General features: G+C 36.6%; 1 protein-coding gene across 2 annotated transcripts in view; it reads left to right on the top strand.

The window, feature by feature from the left end:
- Nucleotides 1-3,630: 3,630 nt before the first annotated feature.
- The window catches only part of HSF2 (heat shock transcription factor 2), a 35,376-nt gene continuing 16,290 nt past the window's right edge, over nucleotides 3,631-22,716 (top strand). For both annotated transcript variants that reach the window (XM_032407974.1, XM_032407973.1), the window contains exons 1-5: nucleotides 3,631-3,825; nucleotides 16,821-16,929; nucleotides 17,069-17,196; nucleotides 17,994-18,118; nucleotides 20,048-20,123. In XM_032407974.1, coding sequence (XP_032263865.1) covers nucleotides 3,733-3,825; nucleotides 16,821-16,929; nucleotides 17,069-17,196; nucleotides 17,994-18,118; nucleotides 20,048-20,123 — 531 coding nt within the window. In that variant the 5' untranslated portion in view covers nucleotides 3,631-3,732. The remainder of the gene's footprint in view (nucleotides 3,826-16,820; nucleotides 16,930-17,068; nucleotides 17,197-17,993; nucleotides 18,119-20,047; nucleotides 20,124-22,716) is intronic.

Here is a 22,716-nt window from a genome sequence, read left to right as displayed (position 1 = left end):
AGGAGTAAGGTGAAGAGTGGTAGCCAATGACTGGAATGATAGGTGGCATCACAGCATAAAAGGTCTTTTATGCCATCTTAAGGAGTTTGAATTTATTTTGAAATTTATGGGAAGCTACTGACTGTTTTTAAGTCAGGAAGTAACCTTTTCAGATTTTTGCTTCAGAAATACATCTCAAGATTATGAGGCGGGCTGGAGGAAGAAGTAATTTATCTGATCCTCAAAACCACTCTGTGAAGGTGTATAACAGGTATTTTCACTCACATTTTATGTATAAGCCTCTAGAACTTGGAGGTGTCTAGTGATTTTGCCTAAGGACGCCTGGGTCATTCCAAAATTGAAGAAACTCAACACTTTGTCCAGATAGGACGTGGATTAAAACCTCTGTGCAGTTCACCTTTGGTTTCTATCAGGCTGTTCTGAAAATAATCTTTAAAAGTTAGTGTTCTGCTTGTACTGCTGATTCCAACTAGTTTTGCATAATTGATCAGATAGAATTTGTACAATCTGAATCAGAGGCTTAGAAGCATCAAAGTGTTCCACAATATGCTTTTCTGTTTCCTAAGTAAAAGCCTAGGTCACTCATATTTTCTAATGTTATTCTAGATCTTCTAAATCTTACACTCAGGCTGGAAATGAGCTGTGGAAATGTTTTAACTTTTAAAATTTGGAGTCAACAGGAGGCAATTCACTTTAAGAAAGTGACATTTTTATCCTCTAATATTGTAAACATTTCAAAATTGTGGGCACTGGGTCAAATCTGTTTCTTCCTATATTTATGGGATTTGTAGGTGGCAAATAACTGTGAATTAGTTTGATTTGGTTTTCCTCCCTTCTCAGTTTTATAACTGAGCGCAATACAAGTGCAAATGGGTCAATAATAATTTTCTCTTCTCCCCAAAATGTCTCTAGTCAGTACTTAAAGTTTTCAAAAAGTTTAGTAATTACAATAAATATTAAGAATTAAGTTCATGCAAAAGAAAACACAGTAGTTTAAATTATTTCTGGAACATCTGGATTTTGTTGAGAGGTGAAGGGTGAGTAACAAGTCTGTACACGTTAGCAAAGGAAGGTCAGTTTACTAATTTTTTCTCTAGAACGGTGGTTCTCAGGGTCAGCAGTATCTGCATCATCTGGGAACTTGTGAGAAATACATATTCTTAGCCTGAACCCCAGACCTACTGAGTGCAGTGGGAAGAAAAGCAGAAATCTGTTTTTTCAGAAGCCCTCCCGGCAATTCTGACAAAGGCTAAAGTTTGAGGCACACTGGTATAAGGGAAAAAAATGTATGTTTCAGAGTACGAAAAACATGGTTTCAATTCCAAAGCCATGTGATTTTAGACACACCATCTATTTCCTCGTCACATCACTGGGTTTCCTGGTTAATAACTTATCCCCTTAGCTGGCTTCATGAGTGGATAAATACTATCTACATGATACTTGTTTATTTTTTATTACAGTGTCCCCCCTCCAAGTGACTTGGATGCATGTTTAAGTTTGAGAACCATTGGTCTATGAGATGCAATATATTGAAAGCAGACCAGCTACAGAACTTGTAGTGCTCAATGCAGAATTAAAATGCAGGGTGCCTTGTTAAAAAATGAAGAATTTCAAGACAGTGACAGAAGAGCAGTTAAACCAAGCATTTGAGGTACAGAGCCCCACTAACTCAAGAGCCTACAACTGCACAGGTCCAATGCCCAAAGAGTAGTTTCTCCTTGTATCTAAACACATCTTTTTTTTTTTTTTTCAGATGGAATTAATACAATGCCATGAAAGTAGGCCATATTTTCCCCTCAGACACTACCAATCTTACCTTCTGAGCTGTTACCCTCCATAGACAGATCATGCTCATTAGCCTCCCATTTCTGCTCACTGTTGTCTTCCTTTCAGCTATCCCAGTGCAACTGTACTTCAAGACCCAACTTAAGGTCACCATCCTCCAAGATGTCTTCTCTTACTACCTTAATTTACTTAACCCTTTCTAAACTTTCCTAGTATTTTTAATGCATCAATTTAGCTTTTTCTAAAACAATTAATAATTGCTGGTCATTGTGTTTATCTTGTTTCTCGAGTTAGAATATAAACATCTTAAACATTGAGGTGGTGTCATCATCACGCAATGGAAAGAGCGCAGGCTTTTGAGCTTAATAAACCCTGGGTATATATTCCCTCTCTCATTTACTAGCTGCATTACAGGTAAATTAATTCACTTTTGGGCCTCAGAATCTTCATTGGAAAAATGGGATGATAAGATCAGCTTTGTTGGGTTGTTGTGAGAATTAAGAGAGATAATATATATAAAACCCTAGACATATATAAGTGCTCTCAAATATTAGTTCTTCAGTGCAGATATATTGGATGTATCCTGCCATATATCTGATTTTGCTTCAGCAAGCAGACCAGGGCTGAACACGAAGTCACTATTCAATAAATATTTGCTCACTGGAAATTGCCTGTATTTAATTTTTTTATGTATTATTTTACATGCACCCAGGAAATAAACCAATCCTGTGGTGAATTTTGTATAAAATGTTATCTCTGACTTCTTTGTAAATTCTTGTATTCACATGCTGACTTTTGCAAAAAATAAAAGTTTAATTTTGTACAATATTTTATATTGCTACACCTATTAATATTATCTTACATGGGTAAAAAGAGGGATAGTCTTATTCCCAATGAGGAAATAGGGAAGGGATTACACAGACAGAATACGGGATTACTCTAAATTACACAGAACCAGTGTAATTTAATATCCACTGAAGTGTCCTTGAAGCTGGGTTTAAATTCAGATATGCTGACTCCTTGTCCAATTTTTTCCCCCCACTATATCAGACAATCTCTGGGAAACAAGAATATACTTGTTAAGTATATGCACAAATAATTTTTTTAATTTATTAAAAGAGTGCAAGTGAAACTATGTCTTTTTATGCTAGGCATACAGTTGGCGTTCACTGTTGAATTAAAAACAGCGTGTAAGGTGCCTATTGCCGTTCCTGGTTCACTGTAGTACATACTTAATTAAGAGTGAGTTAATATTTAAATTCCTCTTTTTGATAAACGTATTTTAATGGAACCATTTTCTCCTAATGAAAATTTAAGGGCAGGGTTTACTATTTTTAAGACAGTTTCAAATTGGGGCCTAGCATCATGTTTGAAAGCTGCTTCCCTACCCTCCTCCCACCCTCCATGTGAATTATTATACTTCCTCCTGACTGGCCCAAACCACACTTTGCCTGCCAAACTGATGGCTGAAATACCCCTGAGGACTTTCTGTAGCCTCCCAGCCACAGCTCAGAAACCCAAACCCGTTCCCACGTGAAACAACCAAACACAGTCCACTAAGCCTAAGGTCCGCTACAGTGACGGCTCCTGTATAAAAGGCGAATGAGAAGGCAGCGCCCCCTTTGCTCCCACCCCCACCTCGTCGCAGCATCCTATCGCTTCTCTTTGTCGTGCAGTCCGCGCCTGGGATTGGTCGGAAACGGGACCAGCGCGGGACGAGCGCGCACGGGCCGAACGCCGAGACTTGTCCATCACGTGCGGCCGCCGGTCCACCCCGCCTCGCTGCGCGCTCGGCGAGGCTGGGGGGGCGGGGCCCGATTGCTGCTGCGCCTGCGTTGTGGGCGTTCTCCCGGAGCAGCAGCTGCCGCCGCCGCCGCCGCCACCGCCGCCGCTACCGCCGCCGCCGTGTTCGGGTGTAGAATTTGGAATCCCTGCGTCTCGTTAACAATGAAGCAGAGTTCGAACGTGCCGGCTTTCCTCAGCAAGCTGTGGACGCTTGTGGAGGAAACCCACACTAACGAGTTCATCACCTGGAGCCAGGTACGGGTGAGGGCACGGCGGCCTCCGAACCCCCTGACTAACCGCCTTCTCTCTCCCTCCCGTGGGGTTCTCTCTCGCGGCCTGCGACTCGATGCCTTCTGCGAGGCCCGCGGCGCGGGGTGGCGGGGTGGCGCGGGCCCCGGCGTTCAGGCTCGCTAGGGACTCCTTGTATTGTTCGCGCGGGGAGCCGCGGGGGTCCCGGCCAGCGCCACTGGCTCAGGCCGCGGTGGGGGAGGGGCGGTCCGCACCGGGCCCCGCGGCCCGGGAGGCCCCGTAACGGTCCGGCCCCATCGGCGTTCGGAACCGGCCCGGCAGGACGAAGGCGGCCGACGAGCCGAGGGCACGGGGAGCCACGTTACTGCACACTCATTCTTCGTCCTCCCTCCGGGCTCGCGGCTTACGAATCGCTGAGTGCATAGGCAGCCCTGGGCGCGGGGGTTTGTGTGGGAAACCTTTTACCTCAGCGACCTGATTCTCTCTAAAAAATACACTCCGCTTTGCACCTGAATCTTTATGAGGAGAACAGTCAGGAATATAGGCAAATGTTCAAACGCAGTAAACGCAGGTTACTGGTTATCAATAGGTTTCGAAATTTTATTTAGAATATGGTACATCATTCTTTGGAAATGCTGAGCCATTTGTATTAACGAATTTTTATGATTATTTTAATAAAAGTGCTCTAATAGGTGTTCAGTAACTTAGAAGCTAAAATGAATCACTAAATTTCACTAAACAGTTGCTGGGAGAGTGGTATATGATGCCTTGATTATTGGTTTGATCCCAACTCTGCCACTAAACAGGGATGACCTCAGTCAAGCTCCTTATCTTGTCTCCCCTGAGTTTCATCGTCCTTAAGATGAATGGGTTGCCTGGGTGATCCAAGACTCCTCTAGTTCCAAATACTAAGATTCTAAGCAGAATGATTATTACATAAACAGTGCATTTGCATTCAAATGCACTCTCAGGCTGTTGGAATCATTTTGTGAATTGGGGTGGATTTTTCTTACTGTAGATGATCATCTGTTCGGGATATTTTCTTGTTTACAGGGCTGGAGAAGAGTAAGTGAAAACTACCCTCACAGTGCCTGGCACCTGTTAAGTGCTGAGTAAATGTTAACCTCCTCTCTTTCTCCCTTTCTTTTCGTTTCCTTTCCTATTGTAGGAGCTCTCAGTTTTACTTACTTTTATCTTAAAGAGGGAGCACTGTATTGAGTACATGAAGTTTCGGCAACTGTAACACCATATTCTTTCTCATATTACTGTCATTTGTTCATTTTTTTATACCCCTCCTAGGACTTAATTTTCTTGAAGGTCAGTATCATCAGCTGGATGGTGTGTATTAAGCGTTTGATGAATTCTGTACAGTTGTACAAAGAAAAGTGAAAATAAGGAAGCCAGCCGCCAGCATACACTTAAAAATAAACAGATGTCTCATGCTTTTCATCAGTCAGAAGGATTAAAAGTTGACAGGGATGGATCAGCACAGTCTGCTGTTACTCAGCCTTGTATTCATATTAGAGATTGGACTGAGAGTCTCTCCCCCACCCAAGCTGATTTTATCATACCTTTTTGGCTTGTATGGCCATTTAAAAATAATTCTTATTTATCCTATTATTAAGTCTAAGCTTATGTTTTACTCATTTTCTACTACATAATGGGACAGTTGAAATATAACTTCATTGAGGGCCTTCCTTGCCTGTACCAAGGACACAGTAGGTATTTAATAAATGTCTGATGAATCAATGAAATCCTTAGAATATGTAATGGAAATGGTGGGAATGATAAAGAATTATGCCTGAAAAGAATCTTAGAGATAATCCACTTCAGCCTCATCATTGTATAGATGAGGATTTGAGGCTTAGGTTAGATTTCTTATCCATAATTAAAAGCTAGCCTTTATTGGAGGTGGGACTCATGTTAACGTAAATTTCAGACTTCCCAGATCAGTCTTCTGTCATCAGCACTTCACTTAATATAGGATGGTACAATATTTAGTGTTATATCAAAATGTTACCCTTTTGCAAGTCTGTGAACAATTCTGGATTAATGTTGTCTAGGGCTTAGCTTGGTTGCTTAGGAAGTCTGTCTCTATTACTTTCCCACAGATTTTTCCAAAAGCAGTGTTAACAATGAAATGAAAGGTAAAACTCTAAATAAACAATGATGTTAAATGGAAAAAACAAAGCAAGTTACTGTCATCTTTTAGAAGTTGCTATTTATGGTTGTTTCTGGTTTCCTTCAAATAGATTTTGCTGAATTTCTGTCGAGGTAATTTAGCATTTATACTATCTGAGTGAAAATCATATTAAGACCTTTTAGAAGCAGCAGATGTTTTGGAAACCAGGCAATCTTTTATGCAATTTTTTTTTCACTTGTGGAAAATAATTTACTCCTCTAGCTTGAGTGTAGGGTAAGGGGAAAAAACCAACTGCAGTTTGAAAAGCTTGGCTTAATATTCCTGAAGACTTACTTATATGACTAGTTTTTCTTGAAACTTGTAGTATGACAAAAATGAAGAAAAATGAAATAACACCCCCATTCTCATGATTATAGAAATGTAATATTCTGAGCAATCAAAATTATACTAAATATGTTATTGATTCAAACAACAGAAATGTCTTTAGATCCAGAGTGTCTTTAAAACATTTGTACATATTTTATTTTTTTCCCATATTCTCCCCTGAAAAGTTTCTTTTTCTTTCTTTTTTGTTTTTACATTTCCTATAGCTACTTTGGCTCTGGTAGGCAGTCAATTGCCAGAATCAGGGACAGAGATAATACTGTTGGACTACCTAAAGCTGTTTTAAGTGTAACCGAGTCCTAAACAGAAGGTACCGGTTTAACTTGGAAGCAACTGCAGAAACCTGATATTCAGGGACAAGAGGTTGTGGAAGTTGGAAGTTCTTGCCATTGATAGTGAGGAACAGCCTTTACTGTTAACTGAAATTTGATAGTGTATGTTGAAGTTAAGTAGTTACAAAAGCAGGAAAGAACTGGAGGTCATTGTTTTGGTAGTGTTATTACCTTTGTCTCTGTTCTTCAGATTGTTTGAGAAGACCAAGAAATGATTTCCACTAAAGACCTCATACCCTGGCTGCCTGGGTGGCTCAGTCGGTTAAGCGTCCAACTCTTGATCTCAGTTCAGGTCTTCATCTTAGGGTTGTGAGTTCAAGCTGCACACTGAACTCCATCCTGGGCGTGGGGCCTACTTAAAAAAAAAAAAGGGGGATGCCTGGGTGGTTCAGTCGGTTAAGCAGCTGCCTTTGGCTCAGGTCATGATCCCAGGGTCCTGGGATTGAGTCCCACATCAGGCTCCTTGCTCAGCGGGGAGCCTGCTTCTCCCTCTGCTGGCCGCTCCCCCTGCCCATGTTCTCTCTCTCTGGGACAAATAAATATATAAAATCTTAAAAAAAAAAAAAAGACCTTATACCTATCTGGTCCACCTTTTTATGCCCTTTGACATTTTCTATTTCTCCATCCCTCTGAAATCAGCAGAGACAAATCAGGAAATAGGAAGGAAATGGAGCAGTATTGGTCTAGTGCTTTCTAGCTATTTTGGATGAATTTGAGCATCCAGAACTTGGTATTTGGGTATCATTTTGAACTTCCCAGCAACCATTGCATTATTACACTATTCTCAAGTAAAAACAAGCCACAGCTGTGGCAGAATAGGAGTAAAATCCACCTTAGATGAGCCTACAGAAATGTTGAAAGATCATTGACGACTAGTATTTTTTATTTGTATACATAAGAGAGAATGAGAGACTCAGAAGGAATGATTGGTGAACATGAAGAAGTTATGGACTGTTTTAAAAAAAGTTACAAATTTCTATTATGAAAAATATTTTAAAGTAATGGGACTGAAAAATTATTAGTAAGATTATTTTGGATGTTTTTAACTTACTACCAGTTCAAGCAGTAACAACTGTTATTATTTGGAAGCTTGCCAACCTTTATGGGTAAAACCTAAAAAGAAGCTACCCATCTCTCCCACCTCACTCAGTAGTGGCTTTCTGCTCCTTGTGGAATGTGTTGGGAGAGTTCTGTATTGTATTGCTTGAGCCTCACAGGTTTAAATGGCAGTAAGGTGGAATTTTTGCACTCAGAGGTTATCTACTAATTTTAGAGTGGAGACTGAAGGAATACTATAAGCAGAGACACAGAATATGAGCGAATGGGGGTTGTATGAGAGGGAGAGCACGTGCAGATATAAGTAAGGGGCATTCATCATTTCATTTGATATAATTCAAGAGTTGAACTTCTAAAAAGATATTTTGGTCCACTGTGGCCAACAGTTCATTTATTTGATCACTCACAGGTATTTATCATGAATATGTTGTGTCCTAGGTACTAGGAATTCATTCAGTAGTGAACAGAGTGGCTTCATATTTTCATAAAGAAAATAAAGCAGGGTAAAGAGAGAGATCAGGGTCCAATTAGGAGACAGATGTCACATAGTGTAAAAGAAGGAAAGAACTGTTTTTAAACATTTAAACAAGGAAAGTTTAGTAGAATTACTATATCGGGGATTGGAGTAAAAACTCTAAAGAATATAGATACGACTGGCAGTTATAAAAAGTATGATCACATCTCACTTAATGGCAAAGAAGGCACTGGTGCCACACTGGTGGAACTTACGGAAGTTCATCCTTCAGAGCTTGTGGAGAAATATACCTTCTAAGGCAGGGATTGGCAAACCATGGCCCATGGGCCAGTCACCTGTTCTGTAAATGAAGTTTAATTGGAACATAACTATGCGCAATCTATTTACATATTGTTTATAACTGCTTTGTTGCTACAATGGCAGTATTATGACCTTATGATCTGCAAGCCCAAAGTATTTACTATCTAATGCCTTAAGAAAAGGTTTATCAGCCCTTGTTCTAGAGCACCCTTGATAGTTGTTCATGGGGACATGTCTTGTCAGATATACTCTGATTTGAAACCACTCTGATTTGAAACCTCCAAAGGGAGAGAGAATGTTGGCCTTGCGCTGCTGACCTTCTGTACTGCAAGAGCTAGGTGCGTGCTGGAGAACCTGCCTGCACTGTAGGAACCTGGCCATTGTTAAAGAACCAGGAAATAGGAAGGAGAACCCCCTTCTCTTGTAATATCTCTCTAGTGTCTTCTGTTGACAAAGCTTATCACCATGCCATCTAGAAAAAGATATTTAAGGGACCCAGCTCTATATTTGCAAAGCAGACAATGAGGAATGAATTTGGAGCAATAAATTGATAAACTAGCACATAAAATGACTGGGATTTGTGGGTATTTTAGGTAGAGTGAAAGGAAAGCCTCTCTGAGGAGATGTTTGAGCAGAGATCTGAACAGTTTGAAAGGATGGGCCAGGCAAAGGGGAATGGCAAATGTAAAGGCCTTGAACATGGCATGTTCATGTGATTGGGGAAGGCCCATGTGGTTAGAGTATCTGGAGAATGTAAGATTGAGGTCAGAGTAGGCAGGAGCAGATGGTGTAGGGCCTTAGGGCTGTGGTAAGGAGACTGGAAATCTAGGGAACTAGTTTGTAGATTGTCCCAGTTTTCCACTATGTTATTGAAAATAATGTGGCTGAGACTAGTGTATTTGCAGTGGAGATGATGAAAAAGTTGTTGGATTTGATATTTACTTTAAAGGTAAAGCAGTAGAACTTACTAATAAATTGTCTGGAGTTGCAGGAAAGACAGAGAAGAATTAAGAATGACTCAGATTTGGCCTGAACAACAAAATAAATGATGACACCATTTGCTCAGATGGGGGAGTATTCAGAGAAAGGCAGGTGGAGATTGTTTGGCCTATATTAACTTTGAGATTACAGTGGACACTAGTGTTACTTGAAAATTGTTTTGTTTAGCTTACATTTCATTGACCACACTTGGTCAAATGACCATGCCTAATTTCAGAGGAAGTGGGGAAGTTCAGTGCTAGGAAGGAGAACAGGAATATTTTTGAACAGCCTGAATGACTTCTACACTCCCAAGACATCCAAGTGGAAATGTTGAACAGGATGTTTGCATATAAGACACTGGCATTCAGGGTGGAGTTTGGAGCTTATGAGTGGTAAAGCCATGGGACTGGATGAGATCATCTAGGGAGACAAATGAAGATAGAAGAAGCTGAAAGACAGGCCAGTCTGATTTTTAGAGGGCATATGAGAATAAGAAAAAGCTAGCAAAGGAGACTGAGAAGAAACAATGCAACAGGAGGAAAAAGAGGGGAGTGAGGTCATAGAAGTTAATGGAAAAAAATGGTTCAAAAAATAGAAGATGATAAACTGTGTCAGCTGCTGTTACGAATATTCTTATATACTTCTCCTGATGTATATAAGGAGGAATTTAAGGTCTGTATACTTACATTGAAGATTGGACTTGCTGGAAAATAGGGTATGAACTGTTCAGCCTGAAGATGGTTCAAATTGTTTTCCAAAGAGATTAAATGATTTTATACTCCTGTTAGCCAAGCATGAGATTTTCCATTAATCCACATCTTCAAAACTTGATATTATCATTCTTCTTAATTTTTTTACCAATCTAGTAGTATTATCTCAATGAGGTATTAATTTATATTTCCCTGATTAGTAATGTGTTCAAACACCTTTTCGTATTTATTCGCCATATGTGTTTCCTATTCTATGAAATATTTGGCCATTTTTCTATTGGGTGGCTTTGTCTTTTAATATTTGTAGGAATTCCTTTTATATTCTGTATATCCGTTCTTTGGGTCTGTGTATTGCTTATGTCTTCTCCCAGTTTGAGACTTACCTTTTCCTTTTGATTAATTACAAGTTTTTAATTTTAGTATAATATATTCATCTTTTTTGTTCATGCTTTTTGTTTCTTCAGGGTGTTTTTTCTTACCTCTTCCCCAGGGAGAGAAAAATACTTTTCTATTTCTCTTCTTTTTTCTGAAAGTTTTAAAAGTTTGCATTTTATGTGTAAGTCTTTTAATTCATCTGGAATTGATTTTTGTGTGTGGTGTGAGGAATCCAGTTTCATTGTTTTCCATATAAATATTCAGTTGTCCTAGCTCCTTCACTGAATGCTTCCTTCTTTACGTGGTGATGTGTATTGCTCCGTCTTATAGCAAAATTACAGGTAGATATTTCGATTTTTGTTTCTAGGTTCTCTATTGCATTCCACTGAACAGTTTTGTTTTTGGTTTTTTTTGCCCTTATCATATGTCCTAATTACTGCAGCTTTATAATGTCTTGCTTTTGGGAGGACAGCTTATCCTTCAGGAGTACCTTGACTATTGTTGGTCTTTGCTCTTCTGTATATGTTTTAAAATCAAGTTCCATTAAAAAACTTACTGGGATTTTAATTGGAATTGCATTGAAATTATAAATCAGATTAGGGAGAATGGATGTCTTTATGATGTTGAATATTCCCATAAACGAGGCATGTTTTTAAATTCATTTTGTTTAACAAAGTTTTATATTTTTTTGGTAATTAGGTCTTGCACGTTTGTTAGATTTTCTTCCTAGGTATCTTAAGATGTTGTAAGTGGTGTCCGTTAGTTAAAATTACATTTCTGGCTATAGCTGGTAGTTAGAAATACAAATAACATTTGTATGTTGATGATAAAGTAGTGAACCAATCATTTTACTGATTTGGGGTGTCTAAGTGTACATCCGTGCATTTGTGAATGATAGTTTTGTTCTTTCAGAACTTTATACCCTTTTTTTTTTTTTCTGCAGTGGCTAAGTCCTCAGGGTGTCAAATTGAAGTAGTGAGCATGGGATCCCTTTTTCTTTTTTTTTTTTTTTTAAAGATTTTATTTATTTATTTGAGAGAGAGAGACAGAGAGAGAGCACATGAGAGGGGGAAGGGTCGGGAGGGTCAGAGGGAGAAGCAGACTCCCTGCTGAGCAGGGAGCCCGATGCGGGACTCGATCCAGGGACTCCAGGATCATGACCTGAGCCGAAGGCAGTCACTTAACCAACTGAGCCACCCAGGCGCCCGGGATCCCTTTTTCTTATTTTTAAAAGGAATTTTTTCATATTTCCCCCTTAAGTTATCAGCTGTTAAAATTGAGAGTTTTTTAAATTTATCTTTTTCTTGTTGGTGTCATAGTTAGAGGGGAGACGGGCATGCCAGGAGAGAGGATACAGGAAAAAAGTTGACTTTGGTGAGTAGGAAGGTGGATTTGAAATAGACAATAGTTGAGAACATAGTGAATTAAATAACATTATGTAAAAATGTTAACAATTGAAAAATTTAAATGTGAAATTTGCGATGGTCAGGGCAGAGATGTAGATGTGATCATAGATAATAAATCATCATACATAATACAGTCAGTAGTTAGATACACTGGTGTGGATGAGATTGCCTAAGGAAAGAGTGTATAAGGTGTCATGATCAAGGATAGAAATCTAAAAAACACTACCTCTTAATAGATGAATACAATTGGAAGAAAATATGAGAAAGAGACCCAATAGTATATAGTTTCAGAGCCAGAACAGTAGAGTATTTAAGGAGGGGATTGTCAGTAGTGCCAAATGAAATGCCACAGAGAGGTGTGGGAAGATCAGGACTGAAAAGAAGGCATTGAATTTGGCATTTGACATTTTAGAGAAAAACGGTTTGAGTAGACTGAGGGAGAACGAAACCCAATTTTTAGCAAGAATATGTAGATGGTACTAAATTAGAGAAGGGGGCTTTGAAATATTTGTTAAATTTTGCAGCGAAGGAAAAGACAAATGGGGTGGGTAGATTGAGAGGGAAGTAAGGTAAAGGGAAGGTTTTTTTTAAGATAGGAAAAACATGCATTTTAAATTTTAGTAGTTATTATCTACTAACCAACTCTGATTATCATCAGACTTTTAAAATTTTGCCAGCCTAAATAAGTGAAAATCGTTACTTGTTTTTGTTTTTTTCTGTACATTCAATTATAATGAGATTGGGCCTCTTCTAAATTTTACATTGGGTTTTTCATCTTACTGATTTGTTAAAAATTTTTAATTAATGCAGTTGTCATAAATATTTAAAATATTTTTATGTTAATTGACTTAATTGAATTTTTGTAATAACTCTGAGTTAGGTTTAGTTTCAGACACAAATAATAGAATTCCAAACAATAGGGGCACCTGCATGACTCAGTTGGTTAATCATCTGCCTTTGGCTCAGGTCATGATCTGGGGACCCTGGGATCAGGCCATGTATTGCATCGGGCTCCCTGCTCAGCGGGGAGTCTGCTTCTCCTTCTGCCTGCTGCTCCCCCTGCTTGTTCTCTCTCTTTCTCTCTGTCAAATAATAAAATCTAAAAAAAAAAAAAAAAAAAAATCCAAACAATGGTTTAAATAGAATAGAGATGTATTTTCTTTTTAAGTCTGAAGATATGTTTTGGTCTTTTCAGCCATACTTAGTTTCTCCACATCAGTGGTGGTTGAAGTTCTACTCATTAGCTTCAAGGTCCAAGTAGGGATATGGGGTATAGGGGTTTGAAATTTGGATCTTTACCCTTTTAGAAGCTTTTCTGGAAGCCCTACTCAGTCCATTCTATTTATATCTTAATTGCCAGGTGTGTATTCGGCTGCCTCTGTTAGGGGGACTGAGAAATGTAGTTGCAGCATCAAACAGAAATGTGGTTCTGTTAGTAAGAAAGTTTTTGCAAATGGATCTCTGTTTTTAAGGCTAAATGATGTTCCATTGTGTGTGTGTGTATCACAGTTTCTTTATTCTTCCATTGAGGGACACTTAGGTTGTTTTCATATCTTGGCTATTGTGAATCATGCTGCAATGAACATGGGAGCATAGATAACTCTGTGAAATACTGATCTCATTTCCTTTGGATGTATACCCAAGAAAGGGGTAGCTGGATCATGTGGTAATTCTATTTTTTATTTTTTTGAGGAACCGTCATGCTATTTTCCGTAATGGCTATACTGATTTACATTACCACAAACAGTATATGAAAGTTCCCTTTTCCCTACATCCTCGCCAACACTTGTTATTTTTTATTTTTTTAATAATTGCCATCCTAACAGATACGAAGTGGGTACCTCATTGTGGTTTTGATTTGCATTTCCCTGATGATTAGTGATGTTGAACACCTTTTCATATACCTGTTGGCCATTTCTGTATCTTTGGAAAAATGTCTATTTGGGTTCTTTTTTAATCGGTGTCTTTTTTTTTTTTTTTCTGGCTGTTGAGTTGTATGTGTTCCTACATATTTGGATTATTAATCCCTTATTCGATATATTGCTTGCAAATACTCTTATTCTGTTAGGTTTTCTTTTTATTTTGTTGTTTTCTTTGCTCTACAGAAGCTTTTTAGCTTGATGGAGATGGAATGTTAATTAGCTTGACTGTAGTAGTCCTTTATGTAAATATATTAAATCATGCTGTACACCTTTAAAATATGCTATTTTAGTTTTAAAATAACAAAAATAAAAAAGGTAAGTAGAGGAATTTGGAAATAGGGTAGGCAGCTAGCAGCTTCCATGAATAAATATAAATTCTTACCACTTAGCAGTATGACTTCTAGGTTTACATCATACTTCCAAAAGCTCGGTTGTAAAGAGTGATTGAGCAGTGAGTTAGCATTGAGCTTTTGCTTTTTGCTTTCCAAGTGGAGAGTTCATGAACTAATAATCTTTTTTCTCCTCATTTTCCCCCCTGATTTGAATGTTACATGTACTTATTACCTGTTAAAAATTCTCAAATAGATTTGCTGCTGCTTCTGTCTCTCTAATCTATTTATTTTTTACTATCTCTTCTTTAGTACGAAACTTTGTAAACACTATAATTTTACCACTTTTATAGGATAGGGTTAACACCTCTTTTTTTATTGTTTTTAGTATTTTCTTGCCTATTGTTACATAATTATTTTACAAGTGAACTTTAAACTGATAAGAACAGATACTACACTTGATCCCTAATATTTGGTTGTGTTAGCATCTCTTCACCTCCTGTCCCAAAATTTTTTTGATTGGGAATTTATTGCGAATATATTGGTTAATTAGAATTGACAGCTTTACAGTACTATATTTGTCCCTCTATAGTTTAATATTCTCTTAAATGTCCTGTATATTTTTAAGATTTATCTTTAGATATGTGATATTTTTTCTATTATTGGAATCTTTTATTCTACTTTAGTTTTAAATTGTTATGGTAAAATATGCCTAACATAAAATTAACCATTTTACCCAGTTTTAAGTATACAGTTCAGTGGCATTAGGTACATTTACATTATTACGCAGCCATCGCTACCATCTCTCTCCAAAATGTTTTTCACGTTTCCATACTGAAACCTCATACTCATTAGACAATAGCTTCCAAGTCCTCCTTCCTCCTAGCCCCTAATAACCATTCTGTTTCTGTCTCTGTGAATTGGACTATTCTAAATACCTCATATAAGTACAATAGTGCAGTATTTGTCCTTTTGTGGCTAGTATATTTCACCTAGCATAATGTCTTTAAAGTTCATCCATGTTGTAGCACCTGACAGAATTTCCTTTCTTTTTAAGGTTGAGTACTCATTGTGTGTATATTCCAGATTTTGTTTATCTGTTCATCTGTCAGTGGACATTTGTGTTGCTTCCACTTTTTGACTATTGCAGATAATGCTACTATGAACATAGGTATACAAATATCTTTTTGAGTACCTGCCCAGTTCTCTGGGATTATACATAGAAATAGAATTGCAGGATTATATAGTAATTCCGTGTTTAGTTTTTTGAGGAACCACCATACTGTTTTCCATAGCAGCTGCACTATTTTTTACATTTCCACCAGCAATGTTCTAATTTCTCCAATTCCTCCAACACTTATTTTCAATTTATTTGGTGTTTTTTAAAAATAATTCCCATCCTAAAGGGTATGAAGTGGTGATTGTGGTTTTGGTTTTCATTTCCCTAATGGTTAGTGATATGTTAGGCATTTTTAATGTGTTTATTAGCCATTTGTATATGTTCTTTGGAAAAATGTTTAAGTCCTTTGCGCATTTCTTATTGGGTTGTTTCTTTTTTGTTGTTGAGTTGTAGAAGTTCTTTATTATGGATATTAACCCCTTATCAGTTAAACAGTTTGCAAATATTTTCTCTGATTCTGTGGGTTGCCTTTTCACTCTATTGATAGTGTTCTTTGCACAAGTTTTTAAGTTTGAGGTAGCATCAGTGGTCTGTTTTTGCTTTTGTTGCCTGTGCCTTTTATGTTAACGAAGAAATCATTGCCAAATCCAGTGTCATGAAGCTTTTCCTCCTTATGTTTTCTTCTACTATTTTTATAGTTTTAGCATTTACGTTTAGGTCTTTGATCCATTTTGAGTTAATTTTTATATATGGTGTAAGGTAAATTTTGTTCTTTTGCATGTGAGAATCCATTTTTCCCAGCATTGTTTGTTGAAAACTCTCCTTTCCCCTTTGAATGTTCTTGGTACTCTTGTCAAAAATCTTTGGACCTTCTATGTAAGGGTGTATTTGGCGGTTCTTTATTCTGTTCCATTGGTCTGTCTCTCTGTGTTTATGCCAGTACCATGCTGTTTTGATACTGTATTAGAGTAAGTTTCAAATTTTTTTTTATAGGAAAAACGCTAGTGACTTTAAATATTAATTATTAACGTGATATTTTATTGAAACTTTTTTTTTTACAGTTTTTCAGTTGCTTGTGCAAAGATACGTCTGTTGCAGATAATGATAAATATAACTTCCTCTTAAATTTTGTCTATTTTTGTCTAATTGCATTGGTTTTAAAACAGTGTTAAATAATTATGTTGCTTACTTACAGTATTTCTTTTCTTGTTTCTGATTTAATGGAAATTCTAATATTTCACCATAGTGTATGATGCAGCTTTTGGTTTTAGACATACTTTTGAACTTCTGAGGTTGACATCAAAAAGCTTAATTACAGTTTGGCAGTTAATTATAGTTTGTTTCTTGTTGCTGTTAATAGGAATAAAATGTGGATCTAAAAGTATCATGGAAAGACTGCCCAGTTTTGGGGTTCATATTGTATCACCTAAGAGGACTTCAGTTAATTGACTTTTTCTGTCTTTTTCAGAATGGCCAGAGTTTTCTGGTTTTGGATGAACAAAGATTTGCAAAAGAAATTCTTCCCAAATATTTCAAGCACAATAATATGGCAAGCTTTGTGAGGCAACTGAATATGTGTGAGTACGGGCAATAGTTTATTTGGAGTACGGTCATCAGCCACTGATTAAACCATTTTTCCCATTAGGTTGATAAAGAAAAGGGAAACTTTTTTGCTTTTTGTCTGTTTTAGTCATCTAAATTTTTAATCTTTTTCAGATGGTTTCCGTAAGGTTGTGCATATTGACTCCGGAATTGTAAAGCAGGAACGAGATGGTCCTGTTGAATTTCAGCATCCTTACTTCAAACAAGGCCAGGATGACTTGTTGGAGAACATTAAAAGGAAGGTGAGCTATTATTAATGTGATTTATTTAAGGCATTACCATATAGCATACTTGGCCAACACAATATTTCACCTGTTGAAATTAAGAATGTACAGAAATACACAGGTATTCCCTGTTGGGATGACTTAGACTAATAAAGCTTTAATTATTTCCTTCTGTTTTATATTTTTTCTTTCCTAGAAGGAAGGAAAATGTTTACATTCTGACTGAGGGTGAGGAATCATCCATATTGGGATGGCTCACTCCTTCCAATTTAGCTTAAAAAATATCAGCTCCTGTTAGAATGTTGACTCCCTTGGAGGGCTTTTTCTGTAGTTCACTGCTGAATATCCGATACTGAGAATAAGTCCCTTGCATATAGTAAGCATTTAATAATACATTTTTTAATGAATGGTATCTGTTGCTGAAATAAAATATTTTTACTAAATCCACAAAAAGGGGGTAAAAGAGTAATGGGCCATGAAAGAAAACGGCCTAGTGTGCAGCTGTTACTGCATAAATTTAATTAAACGTGGAATGTGATAATAAAGAGGCTTGGGGAAATTACAGTGAGTTTGGTGAAAGGGAATGAAAAAAAGTCCCTAAGTTGTTCCTGCTCGTGGAAACTTTTCCACATTAAAAAAAAAAAAAAAGATGATTTCTTACTCTCTGTCTTGAAGTTTATTCTTTTTATAGAATCCTGTCCTACGCTTTTTGGAACTAAATCTGAGTTCCTGAATGGGCTACAAAACACAATAGGGAAATTTTGAATTAAAAACTTGGTGTTTAGTATTTGATTTCCTAAATTTGCTTTCAAAAGGTTTCATCTTCAAAACCAGAAGAAAATAAGATTCGTCAGGAAGATTTAACAAAAATTATAAGTAGTGCTCAGAAGGTTCAAATAAAACAAGAAACTATTGAGTCCAGGCTTTCTGAATTAAAAAGGTAAAGTATTATTTCCAAATATAATCTTAATATAGGGGTTGGTATGTGTGTGTTGGGGGTTGAAGGTTAGTGCTTTAAGTACTTAGATTACATTGTTGAAGCCAAGGTAAAAGGTCATTTTTCTCTCAGTATTGGTTCCCTTTAGTTTTGATTTGTAGCCCTTGACTTCAGCTCAGTATTATATTTTCTTGACAGTATTCAAAAGAATTTATAAATCTGGGCAGTTAAAACAGTTTGATGCACAAGTCCCACTGATGAAACAATAGATCTTTAAATCAATGTAGAAAATACGATTCTACTTAGGTTAGCTTTCATACGATGTTCACACACGAGGGCATACAAGCCATTAAAAAACACTACATATGTTACTCATATATTCTTTATGGTGGTTTCATAAAACTTTTCTATGTGGTCTATCTCTTAGGAAAAAATAGGGAAAAAGGATGCAAGAGACTTGCCTTACTTGGTATTTATCTTACCTAGATGTGGTAAAGTGTTATTCAAAACTTTTATTATAGAAACATGCTTTTGCTTTATTGCAGTTCTTGGCACCATTAGTTGAGACAGTAACAACTTGTATACAAAGTAGATGTGTACTTTTCTTAGTAAGTAGTTGGGATTTTCTCTTATCCTAATAGGGGCTGAGGTCTTGAGAGTAGTTATTTTATGGATTCTCTCTCCCATTTCAAATGTGGGACATTAGTTTAGCTGTCTTAAGTGTCTTCATTAAAAGAGTAACCTTGAACTTTGATTCCCTTTTTGAATAAGGCTTAATTTTAAGCTGTCCCATTTTGCATATTTTATGTAATCACTTATGCCAGTTTATTGTATGTATCTTGTGTCTCCTGAGGTGCCCTTTGACCCAATTCCTTGAATCTCAGGTTTAGCCCTTAAGGAATGGGATCCCAGATTCATCCTGTAAGTTTTAGAGGTAACCATTCTACTTAACGTTTAGTAGGTAGATGATAGTATTATCTTTCAATATCTGAGTCAGAGAAAATACCCTAGTTATTCAGTAAGTATTAAAGTTTTATTTTCAAAATCTTCTATATGTAAGATACAGAAGTCCCTTTTGTAAGAGTTTGGCTTGAGGAAGATGGATATTATGGAAATTAACAAGAGCAAAAATTAAAGTATTTAATAGGTGAATTATCTTTCATGCCTTCTCGGTGTTACCGTTGCTGCTAACATTTAATAACAGAACAGTGCAATTTCAATAAAAGTTAATGAAGGAAAAGAAACTGTTATTACTAGGCAAGTTATTGGTTTGTCATATATTTAGACATGCTTTAAAAAAACTTTTTTTAGTGTTTTCGTATGTTTGAAACAGATTTTAAGATAGACGGTTTTAGACCTGATCGACTTTTAGATCGACTTCAACACTTACTACAAATAATCCGTGTGATCTTAGGCAAGTCCTCTCAATTCTTGGGTCTCATTGTCCTCCTCTATAAAATAAATAATTCCTTTCTTGACTGATTTTATAGAAGTTTAAATAAGAAATACACATAAAATGCTTAGCATAATCCCTGGAGCATAGGTAGTGCTGGGTAAATGTCACTTCCTTTAAGAATTCTTTTCTAAGTGCAAGTCCTAAATTCACTTGGTAGCCATAGTTGAAAGGTGTTTATTTTTTAAACAAGAAGTAATGAACCACATTGTCAGAGAAGTAAATTGCCTGCTACTATATGGATATAGGCATGAGTCTTACATTTTTGTGTTTATATTGCCATGAGTAGAAAGTACTGTAGTTATGAAGGGATGATTCTGGAGTTGTATCAAGATAATTGCCATTTTATGTAATTGAACCAGAGTTCTTCCAATTTCATGAAAATATATAGCAAAGTTCCCTGGTATTCTTAATTAAAGATATTGAGGTCTGGCTTTCTGACTAAATTTTGTTTTGTTTTTTAAAAAATGATAACATAGTGAGAATGAGTCTCTATGGAAGGAGGTGTCAGAATTACGAGCAAAACACGCACAACAGCAACAAGTTATTCGAAAGGTAAGCTTTTTTCCCCCATGACCATAATCTGCCTTTGTTTAATTTGTGTACCATTTGTGACCCAAAAAAGCCTCTATTGAATAGTGATTGAGCTATTATATATTAGATATTATATATTAGGTTCACATATAGTAGTGAAACTATGAAATCAAACAAATTAGGTCAACCGTTGTATTTTCTTTTTAATAAGAAACATTTCTCATTAGCTAAATATTGTTATTCCATACTCTCAGCTTGAGTCTCATTAGCTTTTAGTAAGTGACCTTTAGCCTGATACAACAACTTTAAAGATACTTTATTTTTAGGAACATAATAGAAAGAAAACTACCAGTTTCTTTACATTTTTTACTATGAATGACAGCCTTACTGTGTGGGTTTGTTGTTATTGTTTTTACTATTTTTTTTTTTTACTTGAAAAGGCATAGATATGGTCTTGGAAGACAAATGACTAAAATTTTCAAATCAGTTGACCAAATTATGAGTTCAAAAAAATTAGTTATCAGTGTATGCCATTATTAGTCTCTACGGAAAAGCAGTTAAAGTAGTGTGTTGTAAAATAAATTGTAGATTTTAGTATCTGAGCTGAAAATTACTGGGGGAACTGAAAATCTCTCAGTTGCCTTGTGTCCTTGTGATTTAGTCTTTTCATATCAGCTTTCATATGTTAATAAGACTTGAAACATAAAAGTAATTAAGGCAGCTATTTTTTGCTCATGAGTAAACTAGACTCTTAAGTTTAAGCAACAGGTTTTTGTGGGGGGAGGAAGGGTGGGAGTACTTCACTTGGTTTGTGCTGAGATGCCTTTAGCTAAAAATAGGGTTATGACAGGATCTGGGTCTAGTGGAGCAGGCTTAGAACAGAGATGAATGGTTGCAGTCTTTGGCCTGTAGTCAAAATAGATACACTGGTTTTTTTTTTTTCTCCTTTTCAAATCAGTATGCAAGTGAAGGTTGAATGTAGAATTCAGTTCTAAGTGTTTAGTCCAAGTGCATATATTTTCACAACTTCCAGAGCTGATTCCAGCATGCAACCCTGTTAAGAATACCTGATTTAAAATGATAGGTGTACTTTATTAAACCTGTACTTTATTTTAAAAAAAATCTTCTCAACTTTTCCAGAAAACAATGTTTTATAGTTAAATATTGACTTATAATACTATATAATTTTTTTCCTAAAAGCAAAGAAAGTTGGTAAAATACTTATATAACATTTCAGTTTTTCATGAAAGCTAACATTCTGTCTGTTCAAATTTGAGTTTGAATGTATGTGGTTTGGTGGAGCTCTAGGGATTTTTCATAATGCATAGTGATAGCTGATAATCTTTTCTCTATTCCTGGAATTGCTTCATACGTCTGTCATTTTACTCCTTGGCCTTGGATTAGTTGGAAAGTGTATGTGAGTTACCTGGTATAGGTGCTTGTTACAGGATAGGATAATAGTACCTGTTAATAGAACTTGTCAGGTCCAGAAGTTAGATGCCGTAAATGTTAGATGTCTTATCTTTTCCTTCAGGAAGGAAGCTTTGTACAGCGTGATGCAGAATTGTCATAAGAGAACTAATATGTAGGACAAATTTCAGGAGAAATTTAGCCAGTGCTTCATGTTCTTATAAATTCAACCACTAATGTTTTTAGAATTTTTCTATAACATTTATAAATTAACAAAAGTAACTGAAGCCAAATTATTTCATAGATACCTTTAAGCTTAAATTTGTCTTTTCATCAGCCGTCAGTCAACGTTTTCTTTTGAATAAACAGTTTAGTGGCTAATTTCCTTTTCATGACTCTAATGCTGTTTGACTTTTCTGCAAAGAGCCTAAATAGTCCTCCAGTCCCTTTTGGTCTTTATTTATAGCCTCTCAGTGATATACTGCTTTTCATAGTTCACCATATGATCCTCACCTTTTTAGCTTCTTCAGAAAGATGACAATAAATTTCAAGGCATACCCTAAGCCAGTGATTCTCACATTCACATCAGTATCACCTGGAGGACTTGCTAAACATACATTGCTGGACCCTGTCCTCAGAATTTCAGATTCAGCAATTCCAGAGTGGGGTTGAGAATTTGTGTGTCTAGTAGGTTCCTGGGCTAATACTGCTGGTCCATGGACCACACTTTAAGAAACACTGAATATGAAACACATAAAATATGAAAGATTGTTTGCATGTCTTGATCGGCTTAGTAGTTCTTTCCTTTTAAATTTAATCCAGCTCTGAAGATTAAACCAGCTTCTCTTGATTGGCCGTATGGGTATCTTGGATGTTTAAGAGCAAAACCATCCAAAACAAAATCTGTTCATTGTTTATTTGAAAAAAGTATATGTATTCTAACTTTAAAATTGTGAATTTATTTTTGGATAACCTCTAGTTACTATATTTTGGGGTTTATTTCTGTTGCTGTATAATTAAATATTTCATGACAATATTCTTTTTTAAAACTTTTATTTATTTGTCAGAGAGAGAGGGAGAGAGAGTGAGCCGGGGGGAGGGGTAGAGGCAGACTCTCTGCTGAGCAAGGAGCCCAGTGTGGGACTCGATCCCAGGATCCTGGGATCATGACCTGAGCTGAAGGCAGATGCTTAACCAACTGAGC

This window comes from Phoca vitulina, unplaced genomic scaffold (assembly GCF_004348235.1).
Source record: "Phoca vitulina isolate PV1807 unplaced genomic scaffold, GSC_HSeal_1.0 scaffold9, whole genome shotgun sequence".
NCBI classification, from domain to species: Eukaryota; Metazoa; Chordata; class Mammalia; order Carnivora; family Phocidae; genus Phoca; species Phoca vitulina.
This window is presented reverse-complemented; position numbering and strand designations above follow the sequence as displayed.